This window comes from Lutra lutra, chromosome 1 (genome assembly GCF_902655055.1).
Source record: "Lutra lutra chromosome 1, mLutLut1.2, whole genome shotgun sequence".
Lineage (NCBI taxonomy): Eukaryota > Metazoa > Chordata > Mammalia > Carnivora > Mustelidae > Lutra > Lutra lutra.
In genome coordinates this window covers 41,339,900-41,366,191 of record NC_062278.1, presented here as the reverse complement: position 1 = coordinate 41,366,191, position 26,292 = coordinate 41,339,900, and the positions used below count along the sequence as shown (strand labels likewise).

The window sequence follows — 26,292 nt, the reverse complement described above, 5'->3', positions numbered from 1 at the left end:
GAAAATGAAACCATGGATAAAGGGGCTACTATACTGACATAACTGCTTCTCTACCTTCTCTCCTTCCTCATTTCACTTCTCTGTACCATTTTTTACCCCAAATGAAGCCAGAAAATGAGCTTGTGCCCTTCTTTCTCCAAATTAATTAACTGATTACAACACTCAACCCCAAATGAATATAACTAATCATGTAACTAGTCATGCCTTCACCTATGCAGATAAGCACTGCTGAACAAAAGTGTAGACTAGTGATACTCTACATTAATAATCAGCAAATTCAAATGGTTCTGTAGGTCAATTCAACCTACCTCTCTAAGAAGCTACCATTTTAGACCTCCATTTGCCTTAAACCTCCAACTAGCATCATGTACACTCAACAGATAACACTTTTCCTGCTACCCCAAAGCTCCTACACAAAGCAACCCCTCCATTTGTACTTTGAATCTTAATCTTCCTTCCCTTTTTGTAATCTTATTTTATAGATTATCCCTTCTTTCTTTTGTAGATTTACCTCATCCTCAAACTACTCCACTCTGACTTCTGCTCCTATCACTATATCAAAACAGTTCTGCTTAAAATCACCAAAGACCTCTCTGTGTTAATTCAATGGTTGGATCTCAATAGCTTTCAATGTCAAGTACCATTCACTCCATCCTGAAACACTCTTTTCCATTCACTTCTCTGACACCATAGTTACTTGGTATTCTCCAACCTCTTTAACTAATCCTTCTCAGATTTCATTTGAAGGCTCAATCTTTTCTAACAGGAAATTTAACTGTGGAGTTGCTGAAGGTTCATTTCTAAGTCCTCCTTCTTTTGCCATTCCATATTGTCTTCCCATGTTAGCTCATTCATCCACATGGCTTCAAATACCATCCATCCACATAGCTAGGATGACCAGATCTCACTTCAGCACTCTGGATTCTATAAATTCAGCTATCTCTAAGATCCCTCCTTAGCTGAGGAAAGGCATCTTAAATTCAACATGTTCAAACTAAACTAAAAACTCCCAGCAGACCTCAACTTGCCCAAGAATCCAAAAATAGGCAAGCGTCTTATTAAGCCCTATTTTATTGTATTATATACCTATTCTTTGAAGAACTAATCAAAGTTATAATTGTACACAAAAACAATGCCTGTTTGCTTACTTCTACAGACCCAGTGCCTTATATAATTGACAAGCTTCAACTATAGTATCAATGACTTTTTTTCCTACTGCCTAGATGGAAAGCCTTTCAGCTATTTTCATACTCACTTCTGCTTTGAAGAGTTGAGTGTACCCAGTGTTTGGTACAGAGTGCAGTGTACTAGACTTTAGGATCGTATGTAACAAATTATACAGACAGAACTCCTCTCACGTTGAGTTTGTCAGCGGTATTCCACCATGGCTCTAACCAGGTGACACTGATTTGGTCTCACACTAGGAACAGACCCATGGTGAATAGAGTATACTGCTGAAATAATGAGCTGACCTGTCAGAGAAATAGGGAGCTAAGAAATCAATGTGATATATATTATATGAAGGCTAAAGGTTACCTATCTAGTACTAGATTTATTGGAAATTACAAAACTTAAAAATACTAATTTAGATGAGGTACTACTATAAATAACTACAATGTAACCAGAATTAATATTTAGTTAAGTAAACTAGTTTAGATTTTAAATGTTTTGCTGTTCTTACCACTGCATAATAATGCACATAAAATGGTATACCAATTAACCATAGTTTACTGATCTTATTTATGTTTTCAAGTAACTTACCAGACATTGATTTTACCATAGCTTTCTTAAATTTAATTTAAAGTTCTCTTTTTGTTTGTGATCACTAAGGTATAGTTTAGTACTTTTTGGCAGAAAAATCAAGATTCAGTGCCAACAATAATAGTACAACTGGTGCCTCACCTGTGTTTGGCAGAACTGCAAATGATGGTATCATTAAAATACTTAAAAGCAATGAACTTCATTTAAAAATATTTTCTCCTACCATTTTATCTACAAAGTTAAAACTGAGATTGACTTTCTTTAAGCCAGTATGATGGGTGGTTATTAGAAAGCAATATGGACATATTTTTAATGCAAGATTGTGTAAAAAGAAGTTATTTAAATGTACAGTTTCATTGGTTAACCTAAAATGATCTTTATAAGTTCACATAACCAATTCATTTTTTTTTAAGTTACATACTCTAGTAAACAAGGAGTTCACATTTTATCATACTCAAGTAATCTGGCATTTACAGCATTTATTCACAGAAAAGGAAGGTAGGAAGAGTAAAAAATAAAGTGTTTTTTAAAGTGTTTTTTATACTTTTATTTTTCCTCTATTAAGATAGTTGGTTTAATCAAGAAAATATTAAAAAATTAATAAATGTAAATAAAATAATCAAATTCAGCTATAAATTTATCATGAAGAAGTTATCCATTTATTAACAATTTGGTATGTTTCTTTTCAGTCTTTTTTATTTACAAAAATGGAATTACCCGTTCCTATGCCTTTTCAGTAGATACTATAGCATGAACAGTTTCCCATTTGAATAAATATTTAAAAATATGTCTCTCAGGAGAACATAGGATTCTACTACATGTAACAATTCCCCTAACTTTGGTCATTAAAGTTATTGTCAAGGATTTGCTATCATAAATAATGTCATAAGGAACAATAAGTACCATTCAATTCTGAAATTCAATTTAAAACACATTAAACAAAAACAGCAACAAAGCATTTAGCTCCCCAAATATAGCCATCAAGATTTAGGGTTCACTTTGCTTTGTTTTTCCTAATTATAATAAATTAATGTGTTCCATGGAGTTGGAACACATAAAAGTTCACCTTTTATGAACACTGCAAATGTCCCAAATGTGTCAAATTTTGAAAACCATTTTTAAAAAGCTGAAGTTTTAATTTGCAATTTAGTAATATAAATTATTTTGCCAAAAAGAACGCACAAAGTAAATCTGTGTGATGAAACTATTTCTAGCTCTGAATATTCACTACAAAGTACAACAGAAGTAGGATACTCCTTTTCAAAAGTAAGTTAATCACTTTGAATTAGTTTCAGTTCTTTCCCTTTTCATCATCTTTCATGTCTATTATTCTTTATTGAGCTGAAAAATGAATTTGAGATTTCTAGTTAAATATGGCAGATTGAACACACATTTATTTCTGCTCCCACTTGAAAAATCCACTAAAATAATAGTAAAAATATTTTTGTTTCAAAAGACCTAAACCCACAAGGAGGAAAACAATGAAAAGAGAAAAGATGACAACATTCAGATAGCTATTATTTAGAAAGGAGGGAGGGAATTCAGGAACAAGTTAATTTGTACTGAAGAACACCAGAAAATCTCAGGAATTTGAAACACCATGTATCTTCAAAAGTGGAGGTGAGAGTGAAAAACAGTATGTTCAAAGTCTCCCCTAGATCCCTTCCCCTACCAGATCAATGGAAACTCGGGATTCTCTGAAGAGGCTGAACTCTAAGAGGCTTGGAAAATGGGCAGAGGAGGAAGGGGTTAGAAGGAAGGGAAGCAATAAAGAGGAAAGTCGGGAGCGGTGGTAAAATCAAAGTGTACAAACTGAAGAGTGAGTTCGTAAGGTACTCCCTACCTCCACCATCAACTAGGCTAGCTGATCATATACCTAACGAGGAAAAAAAATTATAAACATGGAGGTAAAAATCCTAAGAGCTAAAATAGTTGTAAGTGACTGCCTCCAGGGAATCTGTGGGTTAAGAATGGGACAGAGTATGACTGCAGCTTTTTGTGATAAGCTTGGGTGGGGGGGAGGCACAGAGACAGACACAACTGGTAGCCTAATATCCTAATATCCTTGTTTTCTTCTCCCTTACTAGCAGATTCATAGACATGTGTTTATCAGGAAAAATAATACGAAAAAATATTAAAAAGTCCTAACTTTTTTTTTCAGATAGGGATAGCTAACAAGGTAGAAATTGAAGTCACTGAGCAGGATTTAGGCAATGTATGTCTTACCCAAACACACCCTGTTCCTACTACTTAGAACTCAGATGTGATGGCTGGAACTCCAGCAATTATCTGGAGTCACAAGGCAAACTTGAGATAAGACAACGATGACTGATAAGAAAAACAAATGATGGCACTATGATAAAGCCACCATATCATTTCCATACTATCCATTCAAGACTTTTCACATAAAATATAAATGTATACAACTGTTTAAGCTCTTTAAGTCAGGTTTCTATTAGAAGCAAAATTCAATTCCTGATATTTAAGTCCTACAGGACCTTTTAAAATAAATACATATAAAACATTTATAAAAATTTAAAAAAAAAATCCCAATTAATAGCAAGAATTGTTAATAATGTATTCATATACCCTAAGAAACTACTAAACTATAAATACTATGTAAATTCTATATTAAGACTCAAAAATAAAGACCATATTTTCCAAAAACAATTAAATTTTAATTTCTCTAGGGGCGCCTGGCTGGTTCAGTTGGAAGAGCACATAACCCTTGATCTCAGGGTCATGAGTTTAAGCCCCACATTGTGTGTAGAGATTACCTAAATAAATAAAACTTTAAAAAAAAAAAGCTTTAATTTCTCTAAAGAGACATTAGCATGTATTTTAAAAAATATATTTTTGCCATTTGTATCAGTATTACAGACATAAAGTATCCACTGAGTTTCAAAGTAAGGTTATAGTGGGGTTTCTCAACATTGGCACTATTGGTATTTGGGTTGGATAATTCTTCGTTGTTGGGGCTGCCCTGTGCATGTTCAACAGCCTCCCTGGCCCCTACCCACATTATGCCAATAGCAACCCCCAATGAAGACAAAAATAACTCCAGACTTAAAGAAGGTCCCCTGAAGGAAACAAAATCTGAGAAAATATAGTTGTTTCTGCACATCATTTAGTATTTCATCAGGGTCTTCTAGTTAAATAACAGAATTTTAGACATGTAACATTCCTAAATTTTCTCTAAATTTTATTGTGGGATACAAACTATAAGTGATCTACAGATTAGATTATCTCTCCTGTCCCTCTTAAACCATCAGAGGATTTTGCACTAAAGAAATATTAATAGCTTCTACCTATTTAATCTTATCTACGTGCCACACAGAGTACTGAGCACTTCAGGTTCATTCTCTCCTTTTCTACTCATGACATCCTCATTGGATGGCTAGTAACCCTATTGTAGTAAAAAAACAATTTAAAATCTATTTTAATCAACATATCAAAGTATTTCCAGAAATATTTCTTTATTACTCACTATATTCTTTCTGGCACTAAACTAAGAACAGAGTACCTTAACTTGCTAGTATATAAGTTTATGATGAAAACATTTCAATATACCTACAAGGTAAGTTGAATTATTACCACCATCATATATTAGAGAAATAGTTCACAGTACCAAAGAAGTCAGAGAAATAATAATTACCTATTTCTTCAAATACTTTTTATACTGCAGCATAATGAAAGAGTACTTTTAAATTAAATTTTTCATCCATGACTCCCTGCGTACTTTCAGTAACTACTTTTCCCCTTTACACAACTTGCCCCAAAAAATTCATTTTATAATTATTTGAAAAATTTTTAGGTTTACTTACTTGACAGAAAGAGAGTAGAAGCAGGGGGAGCAGCAAGGGGAGCAGCAGTGGGACAGGGAGAAGCTGAGCAGGGAGCCCCATGTGGGGCTCAATCCCAGTACCCTGGGATCATGACCTGAACTGAAGGCAGATAAAACATATTGAGCCACCCAGGCGTCCCCTGAGGATTTATTTGTAATTTCAGTTTGCACTTCAGTAGAAATTGAGGCTGGGTTCAAATCCCAGCTTGCCCACTTACTGGAACTGAAGACAAGTTAACTTGTTTAGGCCTCAATTTCTATTATGTAATTTGCATAATAAGACCAATATGAAGGATTTAATAGTTAGTGGGCCCTAAATAAAAATTATATTTCCCCCTCCTTCCCTCCTTAAAGCAAATGAAATATCAGTTAAGGGCCAATTCTATTTAAGCATTTGTTCAGAGTCTACTGATAAGAGCCCAGGGAGATGTGACAGAACATTAGACCATGTAACTATTTGGAAACCAGCACTTTCAATATCATAAATTCATCATCTCAAAATTAGCTGAAATCTCTGGGGCTTTTCCCTTAGTTTAAGATTTTATAATTACTGGTATTGCTTCTCAAATAGAAAAGTATGTCATTAAAGTATTGAGTGTAGGCATAATTTATCACATACATTACCTACTGTCTTCTGTTTTACTTCTCCTTGTGGTAAAAGACACAAGAAGCTCTCTTTTTAAGTCTTCCTTCCTCTCTCCCTTCACCCACACAACTAACTGCCAAGACATTTTGATTCATATTTCTCTCTGAAAGGAAGATAAATTGGAGCCTTTCTTCTCAACACCACAAGGCTCTGTGTATAATTCATGTATTTAGTTAACTGTCACCCACCCAAGTGTATATTATCCATTTCATAGATTACCCATGATTAAGTAATTTACTAATGAATATATGTTACTTAATATTATTCTTAGTAAACATTAGGAAACCAAATGCTTAAAAAGAAACAATCTTTGGGAATTAGTTATATGATCCACTGCTTCTCTTACTGGCAAATAAAACAGAACTACTATACTAGGATCATATTAATCAACAGATAAAATTCAACTTAATACAGATAATCCTTTATTCCATCTTAAAGTTTTAATACAAAAAAGAATTTCACAAAGCTCACCTGCAAGGTGGAACTAGGACAGGAACCCTAAGAACAGATCTACTGGTAATCTGGAGTACTATAAAATATGTAATGAGGTTTCAGGTAAAAGTCGGTAACATGAAAGTATGCCAATATAACTTAACTCATAACTTAGCAATATAAAATAAAAGTTTGTTAAGTATTTCCTGTTTAGTTTATTTTCTTGGATATGTAGGAGGTAGTGGAGTTTTATAGAACCATCAACTTCATTTGTTCTTAAAATAATTTACTGTCATTGTTCAGATGTTATATTTCACAGGCTAAATTTACTAATTTGTTCTTAAAACTGATTTCAAGATATAGAAGAGTAGTTAAAAGTTTTACAAAAATGTCTGGCCCTCAAAATTTCAAATTCTACAGAAATTAACAGTTATCTGATCAAGTAAATTAACAAAGCTAAATGTAACCAAAACCAAGTTGCTCATTAATGATATAAAAGCAAAACAGAAAAAAATGAAAAGACTTTCTGCCATTGAATATATTAAAAAAATCAAATGTAACCTAATTTTCATTAGGTTCATTAAATACCATAGATATAAAGTCTACCTGTAACATGGTTTCTACATATAAAATATACAGTTAGGCAATAAATACTGTAAAGACACTGAATCTCTAAATCCAGTGAAAGCCAATACCCCCCCAAAAAAAAAAATTTTTTTCAAGAAAGGCTCTAAATAGAGAACAATGCCAAAGAAAATCGACACACTTTATACGAAGGCAATTTCCACCTTCAAAACAACTTATCTATCAATGTGGGAGGAGGGAGTCAAAAAAAATTTTTATTTAAGCTAAAATGTTAAAAACTTACCTGAAAATGTCAACTCTGTCCTTTTTCTTTCAATGCTTGTAAAGGCATAAAATCAAATTTCAGCAAACACAATGCCCACTTCTTGTTAACTTTATTCCTACTTGTTACCACAATGAAATGAAGCTAAATTCAATTAATATGTAAAAGATTCAAATCCTTTACATATTCACTCATTTAATTACTCACCCTATTTGGCAGAAGAGGAAACTAAGGCACAAAATGATTAAGTAACTTGCAGGTTACTTAGGTTACAGGGTAACAAAACTAGGAAGTGGTGGAGCCATGATTTGAACCCTCTACATCCAAGATAACAAACAAATTTAAAAAGGAATGGAGTGTTCAAGGAGTGTTAAAAAAAGAATTACAAAACAGTTTGCAAAACAAGAGTGTTGTGAATGAGAACGAAATTTTTAAACTATAAATACATGTAGATGTGAATGTAAATTACACAAATTTTACCCCTAGACAAGTACTTTGTTGCTCTAATATCTGATTACGGTCAAACACTTCTACTATAATCAAATCGTAGTGGCAGATTACCAAGTAAATAGATTCACCGTCACCGTCCGGACACTGTATTTTACAGGCTACATAAAATACATTGTAATTTAAAAACATGGAAGGGGGTGGTGAGGTAACCCGGCAATAGTTAGGAAAACTACTTTCTCTATCAGTCGTTTATAGAAAAGGGAGTACGTGTGTCGGGTAACCAGGTAAGTCAAGGTAAGATGACAACCACACAGCCTTAACCCCACCTCCCAAAAAGTAACACTGGTCAGCACCTACACCGACTGGAGAACTGGCCCACTGGGATCTCGTGAGGGGATGACAGGAGACCCTAGGAGAGGGGGAGGGGTGGCGATGACAGGAGAGGGGGCGGTAGAGAGATGGCATGCCACCCATCTCCGAAAAAGGGGAGAATACGGGGGGCAAGGGGCGGAGAAGGGAAGGCAGGAAATGTTGCCAGAGATTCCAAATGAGGTGAGAAGGAACAGGGTAGGAAACCCTAGAAGGGGCGGGACCCTCGGAGCAGATAGGGGTCTGTTTTGGAGCAGAGGAGGCATGTCAGTACACAGCCTTCCTGCCAGCTGACCCTCCTTCCCTCTAGTCCCTCTACCCCTGACAAACTCTCACTTTCTCAGCAACCCTAAACCCGCGGGTCATCCCAGTCCTGCTCCCTGCCCCCCACCCCAAGCCGGATAGGTGGGGAAGGGAGCTTCACTCTCTCTCCTTGTTGGTCTGGGGGAGCGAACACCGGACACAGCCCTGAGTCGAGAACGAGAAGGGTAGGAGACGCAAGGAGGCCCAGGACCCGGGTGACAAGTCCGGGCGGCCGACGGGAGCCTCACCTGACAGAAGCGTCGGCAGTAATCCCGACTGCTGATCCCAAAGCCGCCGACACCGCAGCTGCCGCCGCCAGCGCCACCTCTGCCGTCGCCCGCAGCTCTAAACCCAACAGGGCCTGGCGGGGACTCCACAATGGCCACGAGCTCTTCTCCGAGGCGTTCGGCCTCTTGATCGCTCTCTTCCTCCGCCATGAGGCTCTCGCCGCCCAGCGCGTACCAGCCCCTACGCCGCCGCCGCTGTAGCTGCCTCGGCTAACCTCCTCCTCCTCTAGTTCCCTCCCCCTTCCCTCCGCCCCAGCCGGACAGGGGCCTCTCGGCTGGCTCTACTTCCGGCTCCGCCCACCCACGCCCCCAGTTTTCATTGGAGAAGTCTGGCCGCCAATCATACACATGCCCACCCTCCCACTCCCATTGGCCAAACCAGCAGTCTGTTTGATAGACTCGCGGTCTGTTGGTCAATGCTGCTCGGCGGTTGCTGGGGACCGCCTACGAGCCTTGCCGTAGGCGGCGCAAGAGGACGGGGCGCGGCGGGGGACACGGCGGCCGCCGCGGGGCTCGATCGGGCAACGGCGACGACGGCGGCGGCGGCGACGGGTCTTCCTCCTCCCTCACCCCCTTGCTCCTTTTTTTCTTCCTCCTCCTTTCCTTTTCGGCCGGGTCTCGTCCACTTCCCCTAACGGCGGCCCCGATCCTACGGTACCGAGGAGCTAGGGAGGCCGAGGGTGGGCCCGGCCGTTGGTGCGGGCTTTGGGCCCGGGGCCTTCCGTCCTGAAGCGGGAGCCGGGGGCGGGGCCGGGGCGCCGTTGTCGGCGGGAGGAAGAGGGAGGAGACGGGAAGCCTGACAGCAGACGCCTCCGCCAGGCGCCTGCCGCCGCCTCCCCTGAGACTGCCGCCAACTCTGCTGTCGAGTTCTCAGGCCCACGGCCGGCAGCTGGGTCTCGGCCCTGCCCAGCTAGCGGGGCAGGGGTTGTGGGGCGCCAGCGTGCTGAGCTGAGGAGGGAGTCTAGACGCCGGGAACGTCCCGCGCCCCGCCTTTCCCTCCCCCTCCCGAACCCTGGGGCCTGGGGCGCGCGAGAGGTGCAAAGCGGGGCGGACAACTGAGAAAGGACTGGGTTGAGTGTTGAGGTAAACGTCGGAATCCGGATTTGTTGTGTGGAGTTAACCTAAAGGGAGCGGTTTTAAAGACACCTCAGTGGTGGCTGTGTCGTTCTTATTCGTCTTTTGATCTACCCATCGTTCCCTCCCCCTCCCCCATTTTTTCTTTCCATTTGTTTTTCATGTTTTACAGTAAAGGCATGACTTCCCGGCACCGCAGGGAAAATAGGGTGCAAGCCCAGAAACTATTTCCCCATCACCACTTGTTGAAAAACTGATTTGAAGGCATCTCCGGGTTTCAACAAACGAAATTGCCAGGATTTCAAGCGTCTTTGGTTTTGCGCTGGAGACCCTTCACTACTGAGTATCAAGACGAAGAAAACTGGAAACTGATCGGGTAAACACTTAAACTTGAAAACTTTTAAGGTTTATTTCGATCTAGTAAATAATTTGCTGCTTCGTTTTTGGTGACTAATTCCTGCTCTTAACTTTTTAACTTCCTCGTTTAAAATATTTTTACCTTCTGTTGAAAACACTTTTGTTACTCGTGTCTCTGTAAAGTCGAGCATCCTCTACTGGGTGGATATTTGCCTCTGCAGTAACACAGATTTTTGAAAGTTGCAGGACATTGGAATGTATAGGCCTTTCACAGTAGCACAAATGATTGAGCATTTTATGCTTCAGAGAATAATGAACATGTTTATTGTTTTAAAGTTTGAAATCTAAATATTTAAAGAGAGATGACTTTCACATCGAAAGATTTAGGTATTCCTGGGCACAGATATTTAATGTTTCGCATAACCAGCTTAGAACAAAATAATCATAATTTTGACTGATTTTGCTGTAGGAATAAAAAATTCGTACCATTGAGTGAAAGTACAAGCATGTGTAGTGTTAATTCATTGCTGACGATTTGGGGGGCAGGAATCATATCTGTCTTGTCTGCTGTTGAAAACCTATGGCCTGGGCGCCTGGGTGGCTCAGTGGGTTAAGCCTCTGCCTTTGCTAAGGTCAGGGTCCTGGGATCGAGTCCCGCATTGGGCTCTCTGCTTGGCAGGGAGCCTGCTTCCTCCTCTCTCTCTCTTTGCCTGCCTCTCTGCCTACTTGTGATCTCTCTCTCCGTCAAATAAATAAAATCTTCAAAAAAAAAAAAAAAGAAAAAAGAAAACCTATAGCCTAATACAGTATTTGGCACATGAGAGTCAAGCACTGAACAATTTGTTAATGAAAAGAAAATACAATTGAAATGTATTAAAACCAAACTTTATCATACTTTGCAGAACTTCTGTGAAACATTAAATCTGTCTCTGAGTTTACATCCACAGGTGTCTTAACACATTGGCAATTTAGAGTTCTTTTGAGAGAGATTTCCTATAACCCAATTATGAATTCTCTAGTTTGGGTTGAGAGAATACTCCATTATTGCTGATTACACTATTAAAGCATTGTTGTTGAGAATGTACTTAGGAATTTTTCTCTGACGTATTTATAGAGAACAGCATTCCATCTTGAATTGTATCAAATTCATTTTAATTCATATATACATGCTAATGTGAGAGCTTAGCCCAAAGGCAAAGCTCCAGAGAACAAATGGTTGTCACTGACAACATTTGTTGAGTATCTCAAGTTTTCAGTGTCCGTAATGTAACATCATGATTTTGGCAAAGATCATAGAAATTTGTTATTAGGGTAAATTGAGAAATTATTAAGCTGCTTCTGAGTTAAATACTTGGAAAAATAGTAAACATAATCATTTACTTATTCCATCAACAAATTGTGATTGAGCACCTACCATATATACTAGGCACTGTGTTAACTTCTTAGATTTGTTCTAATTTGCTAGTTAATAAATGAAATAAATAATTAACAAATGTATTAGTCTTTGATGGAAAAAAGGGGAAAAGTTAGAAAAAGCACTTTGCATATGTTGATTATCATGCTTTAGAAAACTTAGTGGAGGCATACATACATTAAAAAAATGACTGACTTTGAACTCTATACCTGGCTTTAACATTTAATGTCATTGTTGCTGCCTTTTCATTGCAGTTGGTCTGTGTTCTTTTTCAGTTTTTGCTTTTTTTCTTCTCAGAACAGATCTTCATATAGAATTAGGCCAGTTTAGTGGCCCACCTGTTTGAACTAATTTTGTACCCAGTTGCGTATAATTGTGTTCCTAAAATCAGTTGCCCTAGAACTGTGAAGGTAAAATCTTTTAAATTTCAATATACATCTAAAGTGATGAGAATAATATAATTAATACCCTAAATATTGACATCAGATTAGGTTTTCCTAAAAGAGAGTGACATTGGAGTTAGTTGGAATTCATTTTTCATAGTTCTAATTTATTTGAATTTCATCAAATTTAAGGAATGGACCTAGTTGTTACTAGTAACTAGTTACTGGTACTAATACCTAGTACCTTACATATTTCAGGTAAGTTAAGACTTAATGGACAAACAAAATTTGAATTAAGTTTTCTGATGTCTTTAAGTCTTGAAATGTTTATACCTGTTTGGTTTGGTTTGGTTTGGTTTTTAATTACTTCCCAAATGAACTGTTGTTGTAACACTTAACTTTTGTTTCTCTTGTCTTGAAAGAACCTTATTCAGAGTCAGAATGGAAAGATTTGTAGTGACAGCACCACCTGCCCGAAACCGTTCTAAGACTGCTTTGTATGTGACTCCCCTGGATCGAGTCACTGAGTTTGGAGGTGAGCTGCACGAAGATGGAGGAAAACTCTTCTGCACTTCTTGCAATGTGGTTCTGAATCATGTTCGCAAGTCTGCCATTAGTGACCACCTTAAGTCAAAGACTCACACCAAGAGGAAGGCAGAATTTGAAGAGCAGAATGTAAGAAAGAAGCAGAGGCCCCTAACTGCATCCCTTCAGTGCAACAGTACTGCGCAAACAGAGAAAGTCAGTGTTATCCAGGACTTTGTGAAAATGTGCCTGGAAGCCAACATCCCACTTGAGAAGGCTGATCACCCAGCAGTCCGTGCTTTCCTGTCTCGCCACGTAAAGAATGGAGGCTCCATACCTAAGTCAGACCAGCTGAGGAGAGCATATCTGCCTGATGGATATGAGAATGAGAATCAACTCCTCAACTCACAAGATTGTTGACGAGGAGGTTACCACCATTGTGATCAAGATAAATGTGGAGTATTAAAGTTATGTATTGATTGTGTGGTTCATTTTTATATTTATTTCATTTAAAATCATGTGATGCAGAATAGTTTTGCAATGTGTATATAGTTGCAGGCAAAAAAAACAAAAGACAAAAAAAACAAAAAACAAAAAAAAAAAAGAAAAAAAAGCCTCACTGCAAAACTTGTTAATTTTAGTCACCAATGGTGTAAAGCAAAACTTAGGGTTTAGAGTGTGCTAGGATACCTGAAACCTGATGGTTATCTTTAAAATTGATGGTTTTTCTCCTGAAATGTTTGTGCATGGAAGAACTGCCCTGCTTTTTTACCCTGTTGCCATATATGATTATTCCTTGTGAGATTACTTAATTACTTGGATTGAACACTAGCCTAGGAAATTGAAGCTGCTGCCAGGCAACACCACTCACAGTAACTTAAAGGAATTATTTCTGATTAGAGGATCCTCTTCAAAAAGGAAGGGATGGTGGGAAACTGTTCTTATATCTTCAGATCCCTTGAAGAAATGACTGTCTTTATTTCAAACTATGCGTGTATGTGATGTAGTTACCTATCTCTCCTTCAGCTCCTCACTGTCTTTTTTTCACCTTTTTTAAGGGTTATTGTATTTAGTAGCAGCTTCAAGTGACCAAAAGACTAAAAACTTCCAATGTCAGTGCCAAAAGCCCTGGGGAATTTTGCAGTGACATGATTTTAGTCTCTTACTATAAACAAATTTGAACCATAACTTTTCAAGCATCCTCTTGAATTTGCAAGCTTTTTTTTTTTTTTAATGTCTTGATGTTAAAAGATTTCAAGATTGGCATTTTAATTTAAACAGACATTTTATGATTGAGTTTCCTGTTTTTACAGAAAACTAGTAATTATTTTTTGGCTGACAGATCAGATAATAAGGAAATTACTTTCTATACATTAATTTTTTCATATGATTTATAAGACTTTAGGTAAATAGACTAGAAGTAAGTTTACTTATTTTCACTTTTATGTGCTTTGCCTCTGGTGGTACAAGGTTTTTAAACATGGATGGTAAACAATTGTCTAGAAAGACTGGCAAGATTTTTGTAGTGGAGATCTGGCAGTGTCCTGCATAACTGTTTGGGTGAGGAAGTAATCAGTTCTGTTAAAGGTCAACCATGTTCAGGAAATGATCTCTGTGTGAACCTCGCTGTCCTGTAAGGTCATCAAAGTAGCTTAGCCCAGTTATGTCCTCTCCATTGGAGACCCAAATTCTATTTTTAAAAACTAAACAGCTGAAGACGTGGACTAGAGCTTTAAAAAAGAATCTTAAATTCCTTGAAAACATTCAAGTTTAAAATACTTATAAAATATATTTCTATTACAAAGCAGTGACATGAATGCCCTTATGTGACTTGGAATTTTCTTTGAGGTCATTTTACCACAAATCTTCAATTAAAAAAAAAAAAAAAAAGCCAAAGTGAGTAAGAAAAGGTTATATTTTTTAGAAACAGCTTCCCATGTCTCTTTCTTTTACAGACTTCTAAGTTCCTAGTTCAGGTTGTTAAAATGCCCATCTGATTTTTAGATTTTTATGTGGGTTTTGTTGTTTTTATTTTAAAATAAGCCTGCCACCAAAAAGAAAAAAAAATTGCTTGTCAAAATTTGAACTACGAGTTTTTCCTCATGTTTAGTTATGTAAAGTAGCACAATAAATGCCTGGAGTAGTGCTGTCATTGCTAAAGCACATATATGAGACCAGCAGCAAAACATAACCAAAATGTACTTTGCTTTTACTTCCCCTAGTAAAGAATTTGCAGGCAACCATGTTTAATTTGAATTATCTAAGATGGTAGAAGATCTACGAAGCTAGGAAAATAATTGAGTTTTATAGCATTTTTCAGAATACAAAAATAAGGTTAGATATACAATCATTCTAATTTTTCAAAATTCGATGTGATTCAGACTGCTCCCTATTTCACTATTAATTTGCACTAACAGCGAACACCTAGTGGCAGAACAGATCTGAGTAGTCCTAACCAGTAAACTGGATGATGTTGCACAAGAAAAGCCAATAATTCACATTTGAGTTTCTAGTAGTTATTACTGATTTGATGATCATTTAGGTCCCATATGTCTTAATGTATTTCTCCAGGCTCCTAACTATTCCCACATATACTTTATCTAGGGGCATCATCCATCCTCCTGTTAGGATTATATCATGTCCTTAGAAGCATTTCCATCCTGTTCAGTGGAGGTTTAATATGTTTGTTTACTGATTATGAAACTTTTTGTTCCCTGAAACTGGTTAACTTTGTCTCATAGTTAAATAGATAAGGCAGAATGATTGTTTTAGCCTGCTCAAACTGGTACAAATCCGTGAAACCATGGTTGGCATATGTTGGATAAAAAATGAAAATGTCTAAGGCATATGCTGCTGTGGAGTTGTAGTGGACGTGTGTACAGAAACTTTCGATCTTAACTATATAGTGTTAGTGTGATGCTATACTATTGGAAAAATAGCAATTTTTTCTATTTTATAAGTTGTATGCATAAACATAAGGTTTGTAATGTTTCATTTATAAACTGCCTTCTTCAACACATGCTTACCTGTTAATAGTGTTTTCTTGAAGTATGGTAGTATGTCTTCCAGAATTTCACTATATGCTTACAGTAAATAGTTAACTAGCTTGTTGAAATGTTAAATTCCTTGTTTTGTTTTGTTTTGTTTAATAATGTGGGGCATATAGCAAGCCTGAAGGACATTATAATCATTTCTTACAGGGTGAAAATTTAGAAAGATTGTGTATGAGAGCCTAAATAGTTATTTTATTCATTATCATCTTTAAGACTTTTTTTTTTTTTTTAAACAAATGCTACTTCCAGTTAATGCATTTGGCCCTACTGAATTTTGGGGGACCAGAAAACTTTAAAGAAAAAGCTCTGCATCTTACAATTGTTAACCAATGAAGTATCGGCTTGGGATTGTTCTGAAGTATTCATTGCTTAAAAACTATTGTAACAGTTGGCAAGATCTCCAAGCAGAAAGTTCCATGTTAAAACTTTTGCCTGAAAGAATTTGTATGTGAATGTTAATGGAAAACACATTTAAACAAAATAAAATTTAAAGTGGCCCAAAACGAAAGCCACAAACATTTCGTCATTTGGTGCTTAGTCTTTGTGAGGACTCTCTGTGGTTTGACTTGCCCCAACTGCCTTTAAATGAGTATTGATCACCTTAAAACATATTCGTTAAATAGAAGATCCATCCTATAATTTCATTGAAAATCTTAAATTGCTTTAGTTTCTGGTCAGCACTGATTAACTTGTGAATAGTGAAGTAGCTGCCCTAAACCATTTATCTCAATCCATACTATCCTAGACTTCGAAGGTAAATAGAACTCTTACCTAGTGGTATTCTACTTGTATCCAGAACACTGTATTCATTAAAATTTTACTATGTTTATTTTTGTATTCCCGTGCTTACCTTTTTTTTTTTTTGCTCACGCATGTATCCTTAGTATAAATGTGTCACTTTTAAAGTTTTGTCTCTGTGACTTTCAGAAATAAATTTCAAAAAGAAATTGTTTAAAGTTTTTGAAAGTACATTTTGTGAGTCAGTAACATTTGTATTTTTTTTAATTATGTAATCTCTGCACCCAACATGGGGCTCAAACTCATGACCCCAAGATCAAGAGTCACATGCTCTACCAACTGAGCCAGCCAAACGTCCTATATTTTATTTTTAAAGTAACATGTTTTGTAGTTCCAAAATATCAATAGAATTTCACTAATTGAGTTTCATTTTTCTACTAGTTATATCTCTATAGGATTGTTAGCCCTTATGGCCAATGTAAAAGCATATATTTTGTCAAATCAGATACACATTATGGCTACAAATAGCTCTTTTCCTTAAAAACTACGCAGATGATATAGTTAAATTGACCTAATAAATGCTTTTAATTGGAAACATTTTAATTTTCTACTTCTAGAAATATTTATGAAAGACCAGGGCCTAATTTGTACTTTGTATGTTTTATTGGGTTTTTCAAAGATTTGCTATATACTTATTCACTACTGGGGGTGAAAAAAATGCAAAGAAGTTGAAAATTGTCTTGCCTTTTAGTAGTTTTATATAGTTTTGAGGGCACATACTTGTATTCACTTCTGTCTGACAAAAAGTTAATGAATTTATAAAGTATTTAACTATAATTCCTGGGATCAAAATAGTAGAAAGGACCTTAAAAAATCAGTCAATACTTCTGCTTACAGTTTAATAAAGAAACCATCAAAGGTCTATCTTTACTTTTCCTAAAGAATCTCATCAAAACTTTTATTAAGTGTAAACAAATTGAATATATGTTCCTCCGGGTCTCTTAACAGTTCCTATTTTTTTCTGTCTATGTGTAAGTCGAGTTGTATTATGTACCTGTAATACAGTATGTCGTGATGCAAAGATGCTCCTGGGATCGGAGTAACCAACCTAGCCCTGTGAAAGCTAAAAACTAGATGGTAGAAAAGGACTACTTGTGATCTGACGCATTTGATAATGCAGGGCATGATTTCCATCTGACTACTTCTCAATATGTTACTTGATTTCAATTGTTTTATATGCATACTCTGTACAGTGAATGTCTCTTACCTCTCTTCATTTAAATGTTGGAATCAGATCATTTAAAGGCCCATGTCCTTAAGTTCTTAGTTTAATTTGCATAATATGCAATCAACTAGTTTAATTGAGTCCCTCCCTATCCTATACCTAATTCTACCCTCACTACTGGGGACACATCAAAGAAAATAAATTTATGCCTTCAAGGAGCATACATTCTAGTGATAATACAGTTTCATAATTCATTGTCATTAACACTGTGATGGGGTGGAGGGGGACACATTGTTCTGTTTTCTAAGCAGCTCCGTTAAGCATTTGTCATAAGACTAGTTGGCCAAACCATTATCACTGGTTTGTTTTGATTCTCAAAGTCTTATTTTGTACAAGAAGAGCAGTAAAAATTGAAAATTTGTGGACTAAATGGTCTGCATATCCTTTGAAAATCTGGTAGTTTTTGCAATCCATACAATTGAAAATATGTAATACATATTTCAGATTAAAATCTATTAAGCAATGGAATTAACCAATTTAAATACCTGTAAAATACAAAACTGCCACACATTTTAATGCAATATGTGTGGGAGATCAAGAGCTCCATTGAATACTAGTATCGATACTCAAAGGTATACCTAACCACATATTAACAAATAATTATCATAATCCAGTCCCTTCAGCTGGTATGTATATTAGATGACAGATTCTCCAAACTTTTCTTTTTAAGCATCATATGAATCAATGTGTAATGGAAGATACTATTTTTATATTCGTTTTTCCTCTCTGAATTTTTTCTTACATTGCTCATTTACCGACTCAATGATAATAATAATTGAAGGAATTCTTTTTGATCTAGCAAATTCCTCTTTTATGAATATATCCTATGGAACAAATAGCTGATATGTAAAGATATATGAAAAGGAAGTTCATTTTAATATTATAATAGTAACAAATGCAAATACTATGAATGTCCAGCAATAGGGGAAAAAAATTGTGATATATCTATTTACAGAGCTATTCAAGTGATATAAAAGTATGGATCAGAAGAGATATCTATAATATTAACTAAGTAAAAAGAATTATAAAGTGTACTTTTTCACTTTTGAGAAAAAAAACACTGCTGTAGAAGTGCACTATATATGAATTGGTCAGCACCCACCATATGCCAAGATTACTGACGTGGTGATACTGAACCCAGTGAGAGAGAATATTTGCTTTTTGTACATCCTTGTGTATTGACTGACTTACAACAAGCAAAGTTATCTTTGTCACACACGTACATGTGTGTAGAAACATGAAGTGAACTGTTATTGAAGCCTGCAAACACAATAGTTATATCCAACTCTAAAGAATAGCAATATGGGCACCTGGGTGGCTCAGTGGGTTGAGGCCTCTGCCTTTGGCTGGGGTCATGGTCTGGGGGTCCTGGGATCAAGCCCCGTGTGTCAGGCTCTCTGCTCAGCGGGGAGCCTGCTTCCCTTTCTCTTTCTCTGCCTACCTCTCTGCCTGCTTGTGATCTCTTGTCTGTTGAATAAATAAATAAAATATTTTTTTAAAAAAGAATAGCAATTTCACATGATTCATCTACATTATTAATGAGAATATTGAAAAAATATTTTAAAACATATTATTTTTGTTCAATTCTTTAAAATTTACTGTCATAAAATTTTGTTGCATATTTACAAAGTTAAGTCATCTTTCTTTTTCCCAAGTTATTCATTACTAGGTATGTTCTGGGGGAGTTAATTTCAAAGCTACAACTCTAATATCCCTGTATTTTTCTTTTATAAATAGCCCAAATTTTCTAGTTGTTCACAAAAGTTGTATACATTACTCCACTGTGTTTCAATAATGCCTATAATAAACATAAATTTAATCACTGCTAAAACCCCATCAATGTGTTTCAAAATCTTCAGCTAATGGGAATAAGAGGAGTGTCATAATATATCATCAGGTAGTTCTTCATAACTTACAATGTCTGTGAAACGCTTTTTCTATTTCAGAAAACCAGCACTAAATCAGGATTGAAACTCTATTTCTGGTAATTGTTTGTCATTTATCTCTATTCCTCTCCATGAATATAGTTATTCTGGAATTCACAGTCTTTGGAAAACTCTAACAGCGCATTGCCTAGCATCCCCTTGCTTATTGGCGCAATAGTGATTTCTTTACTATTCAGTATCACAGTTGCATAGAACAATCAAGGTGCAATCTTTCCCTATACCAATGGCCATCTGTTCTTAATCTTTCTGTGTTAGCAGATTTCCTTCTTTCTTCTCTAATGCTTCTTCATCTCTTCCTCTTGTAGATTCTTAATGCAGCATCTTTGGCTAACACAAAATATTATCAACTCACTGACATCACAAGAGTCACAAGTAGGAAATTCATGTCTACAATTCATGTAGTTATTAATCCACACTTTTTAGGTATCCCCATAAAATGCAGCAGATTTTTGTAATTCAAATTGCAAATACTGGGGTGCCTGGCTGGCTCACTCAGTAGAGCATGTGACTCTTGATCTCAGGGTCGTGAGTAGAAGCCCCACGTTGGGTGGAGATTATAAATAAATAAACTTTAAAAAATGGTTAAAATGGTGAATTAAAAAAAAAAGCATATACTGCCAAAATGCTGTAACCAGTATCCTCATAGAGTTATACATAAACATGACTAGATTCTACATTTCTATAGGTTTTACAATAAAATTCCCTGCCTTTGCAATTAACTTTAAACTCATTAGGTGTATGTAAATGTGCCCATCACGTTGACTTTTGTGTTTGTTAACTTGTATCAACAATGAAGCTAATAATATAAATATCTGATGAATCTAATTGTTTTCTTGGGGATGTAGGTAGAGTACCAAACATCATACCACATCTGGGAAAGACATGAATATGTTTTCAAATTATAATCAGCATATTTTGGTATATTCTTTGCTTCTGTATTGTTCTTTTAAAATTTGTTATCTTCTTCAAAATAACACATACATATAGATTTAAAAATCCAATAATGTATGTGATTTATAATCAGTATCCCTGCCTCACCCTCTCACCCTTTCCTATTCTTCAATTCTCCCATCACGTACCTTGAACTCTTTTATCTATTTCTTCTTCTACTTTCAGTATAATATGCTTATGCTACAATTTTGATTTATCAATTTTAGACATGGTTTTTAAAAATGAACATTTTGTTGTTTTCCACTATCATCATTCCACACTTTCTCTCACCATAAGATTTTTATGTAGCTAAAATTAAAAAAAAATGTTTCTATTTTTATAGGCCATGTAAATGACTGTTCACCACTGAACTGAATAGTGTACTGTATTTCCTTTCTCAAACAATTTTTTAAAAATTTTATTTATTTGACAGAGAGGCAGTGAGAGATGGAATACAAGCTGGGTAGTGGGAGAGAGAGAAGCAGGCTTCCTGCTGTGCAGGGAGCCTGATGCGGGGCTCGATCCCTGGACCCTGAGATCATGACCTGAGCCAAAGGCAGAGGCTCAACGACTGAGCCACCCAGGCGCCCAAACAATTTTTTTATTTGTAAGAATTTTTATCATTTTATATCATTTTTTCTTTTGCTTATGTTCCCTTTTTTCTCAAATGCACCAAGAGATATGGCAAATACCTATATACCTATTTATAGCAGATAACTTTATAATGTAAAAATATGTCAACTAAACTATTAATCCTATTTATTTTCCCAGAGACCTTTCTTCTCAGCCTTTTTCCCCCTGCTCAAATTTGAATCTGCTTCTTTTTTTTTTTTTCCTTAGTTCAAAAACAGTGGCCATCCTGAGAGGTCTCTGCTTTGCTGCTTGTCTGGCTAGATCCTTCCTTTCTTGCAGTTCACAATCTATGCTTTGCATAATCCATTACTTGGTTTAAGCATGATGATCCAAAAGCTTCTCAAGAAAGAATGCATAGAAGATTTATTTCTTGATATGTTGTGTAACTACAAATAACTTCAATATTGCCTCACAATTAAAATTTTGGCTAAGAAGATTGAAAATAATTTTCTTTGATATTTGAAGTCATTGGTTCATTGTCTTTTATCTTCTGTTGTTATATTAATAAGTCTAGAGCTTTTTTCAAACTTGTTTCTTAGTTTATAAGGTGGTTTTATTTTATTTTTAGATTGTAAATACTTATTTCCAGAAAAGCAGTAAGGAGACATCCTGGGATGACTACTGTTTTGGACCTAGAGAAACACAGGTTGAAAGTGGAGCAAGAGGAAGAAGGGTTGAGAAGGAAAGTCTCCAGGGAAATAAATGGAACATACATATATTATATTTCACATATAAATCATGTATATGTATTTTCATATATTCATATGTGTTTCATTTTATATTTCATATTATATTTATATTGTTTCTTTGATAATCTACTCTTCTTCATTTATTCTACCCTGCTTTTGATTTCTAAGACCTCTTTCCTTTTTTGTAAACATTCACTTTTCATCGCATCCCATTATAAATTTATGATTAGAGGGGCTCCTCCTAGCTGGTTCAGTTGGTAGAGCATATGACTCTTGATCTTGGAGTTAGGCATTTGAATCTCGGATTAGGGGTAGAGTTTATTTAAAAAAAGAAAAAAGAAATTTATGATTGCTGTATCTTATCCCTCTGGGTTTCTTAATTATAATTTTTTAAAAAGCTTTCCTCTGATCGTGCATTTTGTCTCTTTCCTCCAGGCCTTTCTGTTACTGACTGTTTCAATCTGTCTCTCCCTTATTGGAAACATTATTTAGGTATCCAGTGATTCCAGGATGCTCATTCATATTTAAGAACTAAAGAACTGATTGCAATCTCTGTATGCATGGGTGAGACCTGACAACAGGTAGAATAATCAGAACCAAAACAGTCTTTGTAGAATTCCAAATGTCTGTTTCTTAAAATCTTTTATCTAGATGGTTTTAATTTTTTCAAACACACAGGGAGAGAGGTGACAAAGATGTGTATAGAATACCCAATTATTGGGATTCTGAGAATAGGATGAGTAAGGGAACTATTATGGATTGAATTATGTACCCCAAAATTCAAATGTTGAAGTCTAAACCCCCAGTATCTCAGAATGTGACCTTATTTGGAAATAGGATCACTGCAGATGTAGCTCCTTAAGATAAGGTCATACTAGAATAGGATGAACCCCAATTCAACATGACAGTCCCTTGTGAAAAGGGGAAATCTGAATATAGACATGCCTTCACAGGAAGAATGCCACATGAAAATAAAGACAGAGATTGGAGTGATGCAGCAGAAACCAAGGAACATCAAAGATCACCAGCAAACCACCAGAGGCTAGGAGAGAGAGGAACAGATTCTCCCTCACAGCACTCAGATGGACCAATCCTGCCTCCATTTTGATTCTTGGACTTTTAGCCTATAGAGCTGGGAGACAATACATTTCTGCTATTTAAGCCACTGACTTGTGGTTTGTGGTACTTCATTACAGCATCACAAGGAAACCAATACAGGAGTTTATGGTTCAATATGTAATAATTCTTTTAATCCAATGTTGTTAGCCCCTTGCCTCACTACTACCCTCTATGTGACTGGCTTTCCTAAATCTAGAGTTTCTTAGGCTCACATTTTCCAGAGAATAACCTTCTGGTCCTTTGATTGGTGAGGGGGTGGAGATGCGTGAGTGGGGAAATGGTTACCTACATGTGTGGTCTAGGAAAGTGGGCCGGCAGCATGCTTAGAGCCTCATTTCAGCTTGTAAGTGGTGAGCCTCTGAGAGGTTCCACAGAGTGAATGACTTGTGCATGCCCTCTACCCCAGGCAGTCACTTATTACCCACCCAACCACACTCTATCTTTTAAAAGCTGGCATGCATGGGTACATGGGTAGCTCAGTCGGTTAAGAGTCCTTGATTTTGGCTCAGGTCATGATCTCAGGGTTGTGAGATTGAGCTCCATGCTGGGTGTAGAGCCTGCTTAAGATTCTCTCTCTCCCTTTCCCTCTGCCCACCCCCCCCACCAAATTCCTCTCCCTTCCTCTCTAAAAAAAAAAAAAAGTTGGCAAAATTTATCATATAGTATTAGTGTCCTTCTCCGTTTCATTTGTTCTTGTGTTTTATACATATGTGTACACACACAAACACACACACACATACACACACATTAATTTATGCATTTTAGTGAAGTTTTAGGAGACAAAGGAAGTAAAAACATCCTAATCCACATTCCTTTAAATAAAGACTTGGACAAGGGTTTTTTAAAAACAAGTATTTCTTGATTTTAAAAAAATATATTTTTTTAAGATTTTATTTATATTCTTGCAAGAGACAGATAGTAACAGAGATAGCAAGAGAGAGCACAAGCAGAGGGTGTTGCAGGCAGAGGGAGAAGCAGACTCCCCATGGAGCAGGAAGCCTGATGTGGGACTCGATCCCAGGACCCTGAGATCATGACCGGAGCCAAAGGCAGATGCTCAACTGACTGAGCCACCCAGGGGCCCCTTAAAAATATTTTTACTTATTTTCTTAAAGTAAAATGTACACCCAGCGTGGGGCTTAAACTCACAACTGTAAGGTCAAACATTGCATGCAGTACCGAATGAGCCAGCCAGGCACCCCACTAATTCACCATTTTTAACCAGAAGTCTTTTGTTTCCGTCTCAATATGTGACATTTGAATATCAAAGACAAGAGAATGGATAGATATAACAAGCCAAACACATATATTTGCTTCCCTTTAAGTCTCAAATCCCTTAAAATATGAGAAGAAATTCATAGTAGCATTATAAAATAAGAAAGGTTTCCATGAACAGATAAGACATCTTGAGGGATCTCTGAATAATGGAAAGATTGAATTGTATGGATGATGAAAAGCAGATTTTATTAGATTGATTGAGGGGCGCCTGGGTGGCTCAGCCTTCAGCCTCTGCCTTCAGCTCAGGTCATGATCCCAGGGTCCTGGGATTGAGCCCTGCATCTGGCTCTCTGCTCAGTGGGGAGCCTGCTTCCTTCTCTCTCTGCCTGCCTCTCTGCCAAGTTGTGGATCTCTGTCTATTAAATAAATAAAATCTTTAAAAAAAAAACATTAGATTGATTGAGAAGTGAGACAGTGAGAAAAAACAAAGCCCAAATGCTTTGAAGAAAACCACTGAAGAATTCAGAAGGGATCCAGGAAAATGGCAAGCTCGTAGTAAATGACTATGAAGAGGAGATGTTGTCTCTGAGTAATCAGCAGGGTAAATGGCTAATAAGGCTAGCTAGATGGTGAAACCTTACAGGGTTGGAAAAGTGTTCTCTAGAAGTCTATATATACCCTGACTTGGCATCTGATATATGACAATGTTTCTCCCACAAGCAGTGCAGGAATCAAGGAGTAGAAATGAGAGTGGTGCCACTTACTATTACCCCTGGTGACCCTGTAGCAAAATATTTGCTTCCTATTCTCACGACTTTATGCCCTGCTGGCCTAGGGGTCTTAGTTCCAAGGGAGGAATGCTTTCACCAGGAGACACAATTATGATGTTCTATTAAACTGGAAGTTGAGACAACAGCCCAGCCACTTTGGACTTCTTGTGTCTCTTCATTAATAGCCAGGGAAGGGAGTTACTGTGCTGGCTGGGGTAACTGAGCCTGACTGACAAGGGCAAATTGGACTGCTACTCCACAGTGGAGGGAAGGAAGAATATTTATGGGTATCTCCTGGTATTGCCATGCCCTGTGATGAAGGTCAATGGAAAACTTTGACAACTTAATCCAGGCAGGACTACTAAGGGCCCAAACCCTTCAGAAATGAAGGTTTGGGTCTCCCAACCAGGTAATGTGCCCAGCTGAGGTACTTCCTGAAGGTAAAGAGAATACAGAATGGGCAGGAAAGAAGATAGTTATAAATACCAGCAATGACTATAAAAACCAATCACAGAAAGGAGGACTGTAATTGTCACTGAGTATTTCCTCCTTTTTTTTTTTTTTTTTTTGGTTACAAATACATTTGTGTGTCTATATATCTGTACCTATTTCTTTGTTTTCTTTCTTCTATTCCCTTATCATGATATATAAATGTATTGCCTTTATATCATACTATTTACATACTAATTTTACATCATAGAATTTAAGTTAAAAGATATTAAAGAGAAGAGTAAACCTCACTCCAAGATCTAAACTTTTCTTCTAAGGAAGGTTTAATATGTTTTTGATTGTACACTGGATAGTTATGTCATGTTAGGTGGAATTATGACCTTGTTAGTGTCTTTATTTGAAGATTAAGTGTGGTTTAGTAAGATGTGTATGGGTGCCAAGTTGACCAGAGGCAGATTTGTGATGGTCAATTTAATGTGTCAACTTGACTGGGTCATGGAATGCCCAGATATTTAGTCAAACATTATTCTGGATGAGTCTACGAGGGTATTTTTGGAAAAGATTAACTTTTCAATCAGTAGACTGAATAAAACAGATTGTCCTCTCATCCAATCAGTGGAAAGCCTGAATAGAACAAAAGAGCTAACACTCCCTCAAGTGAGGGGAAGTTTCTTCTTGTTGGGTTGCTTTGAGCTGGGACATCAGCTTTTCCTGGGTCTCAAGCTTGCCAGCATTCACATTGGAACCGCAACACTAGGTCTCGGGTCTC

The 26,292-nt window shown here is 36.8% G+C and overlaps 2 protein-coding genes across 2 annotated transcripts in view; one reads left to right on the top strand and one right to left on the bottom strand.

Moving 5' to 3' along the window:
• The window catches only part of ZNF654 (zinc finger protein 654), an 81,557-nt gene extending 72,219 nt beyond the window's left edge, over nucleotides 1-9,338 (bottom strand). Inside the window, exon 1 of the mRNA XM_047722275.1 lies at nucleotides 8,901-9,338. Within this exon, the coding sequence (XP_047578231.1) occupies nucleotides 8,901-9,089 (189 nt within the window). The 5' untranslated portion in view covers nucleotides 9,090-9,338. The remainder of the gene's footprint in view (nucleotides 1-8,900) is intronic.
• A 99-nt stretch (nucleotides 9,339-9,437) lies between these two features.
• Nucleotides 9,438-16,271, top strand: CGGBP1 (CGG triplet repeat binding protein 1). Its single transcript, XM_047722327.1, has 3 exons — nucleotides 9,438-9,593; nucleotides 10,186-10,389; nucleotides 12,590-16,271. Exon 3 carries the CDS (start codon nucleotides 12,609-12,611, stop codon nucleotides 13,110-13,112), a length of 504 nt encoding a protein of 167 aa, XP_047578283.1. The 5' UTR covers nucleotides 9,438-9,593; nucleotides 10,186-10,389; nucleotides 12,590-12,608; the 3' UTR covers nucleotides 13,113-16,271.
• The last annotated feature ends 10,021 nt before the right edge of the window (nucleotides 16,272-26,292 follow it).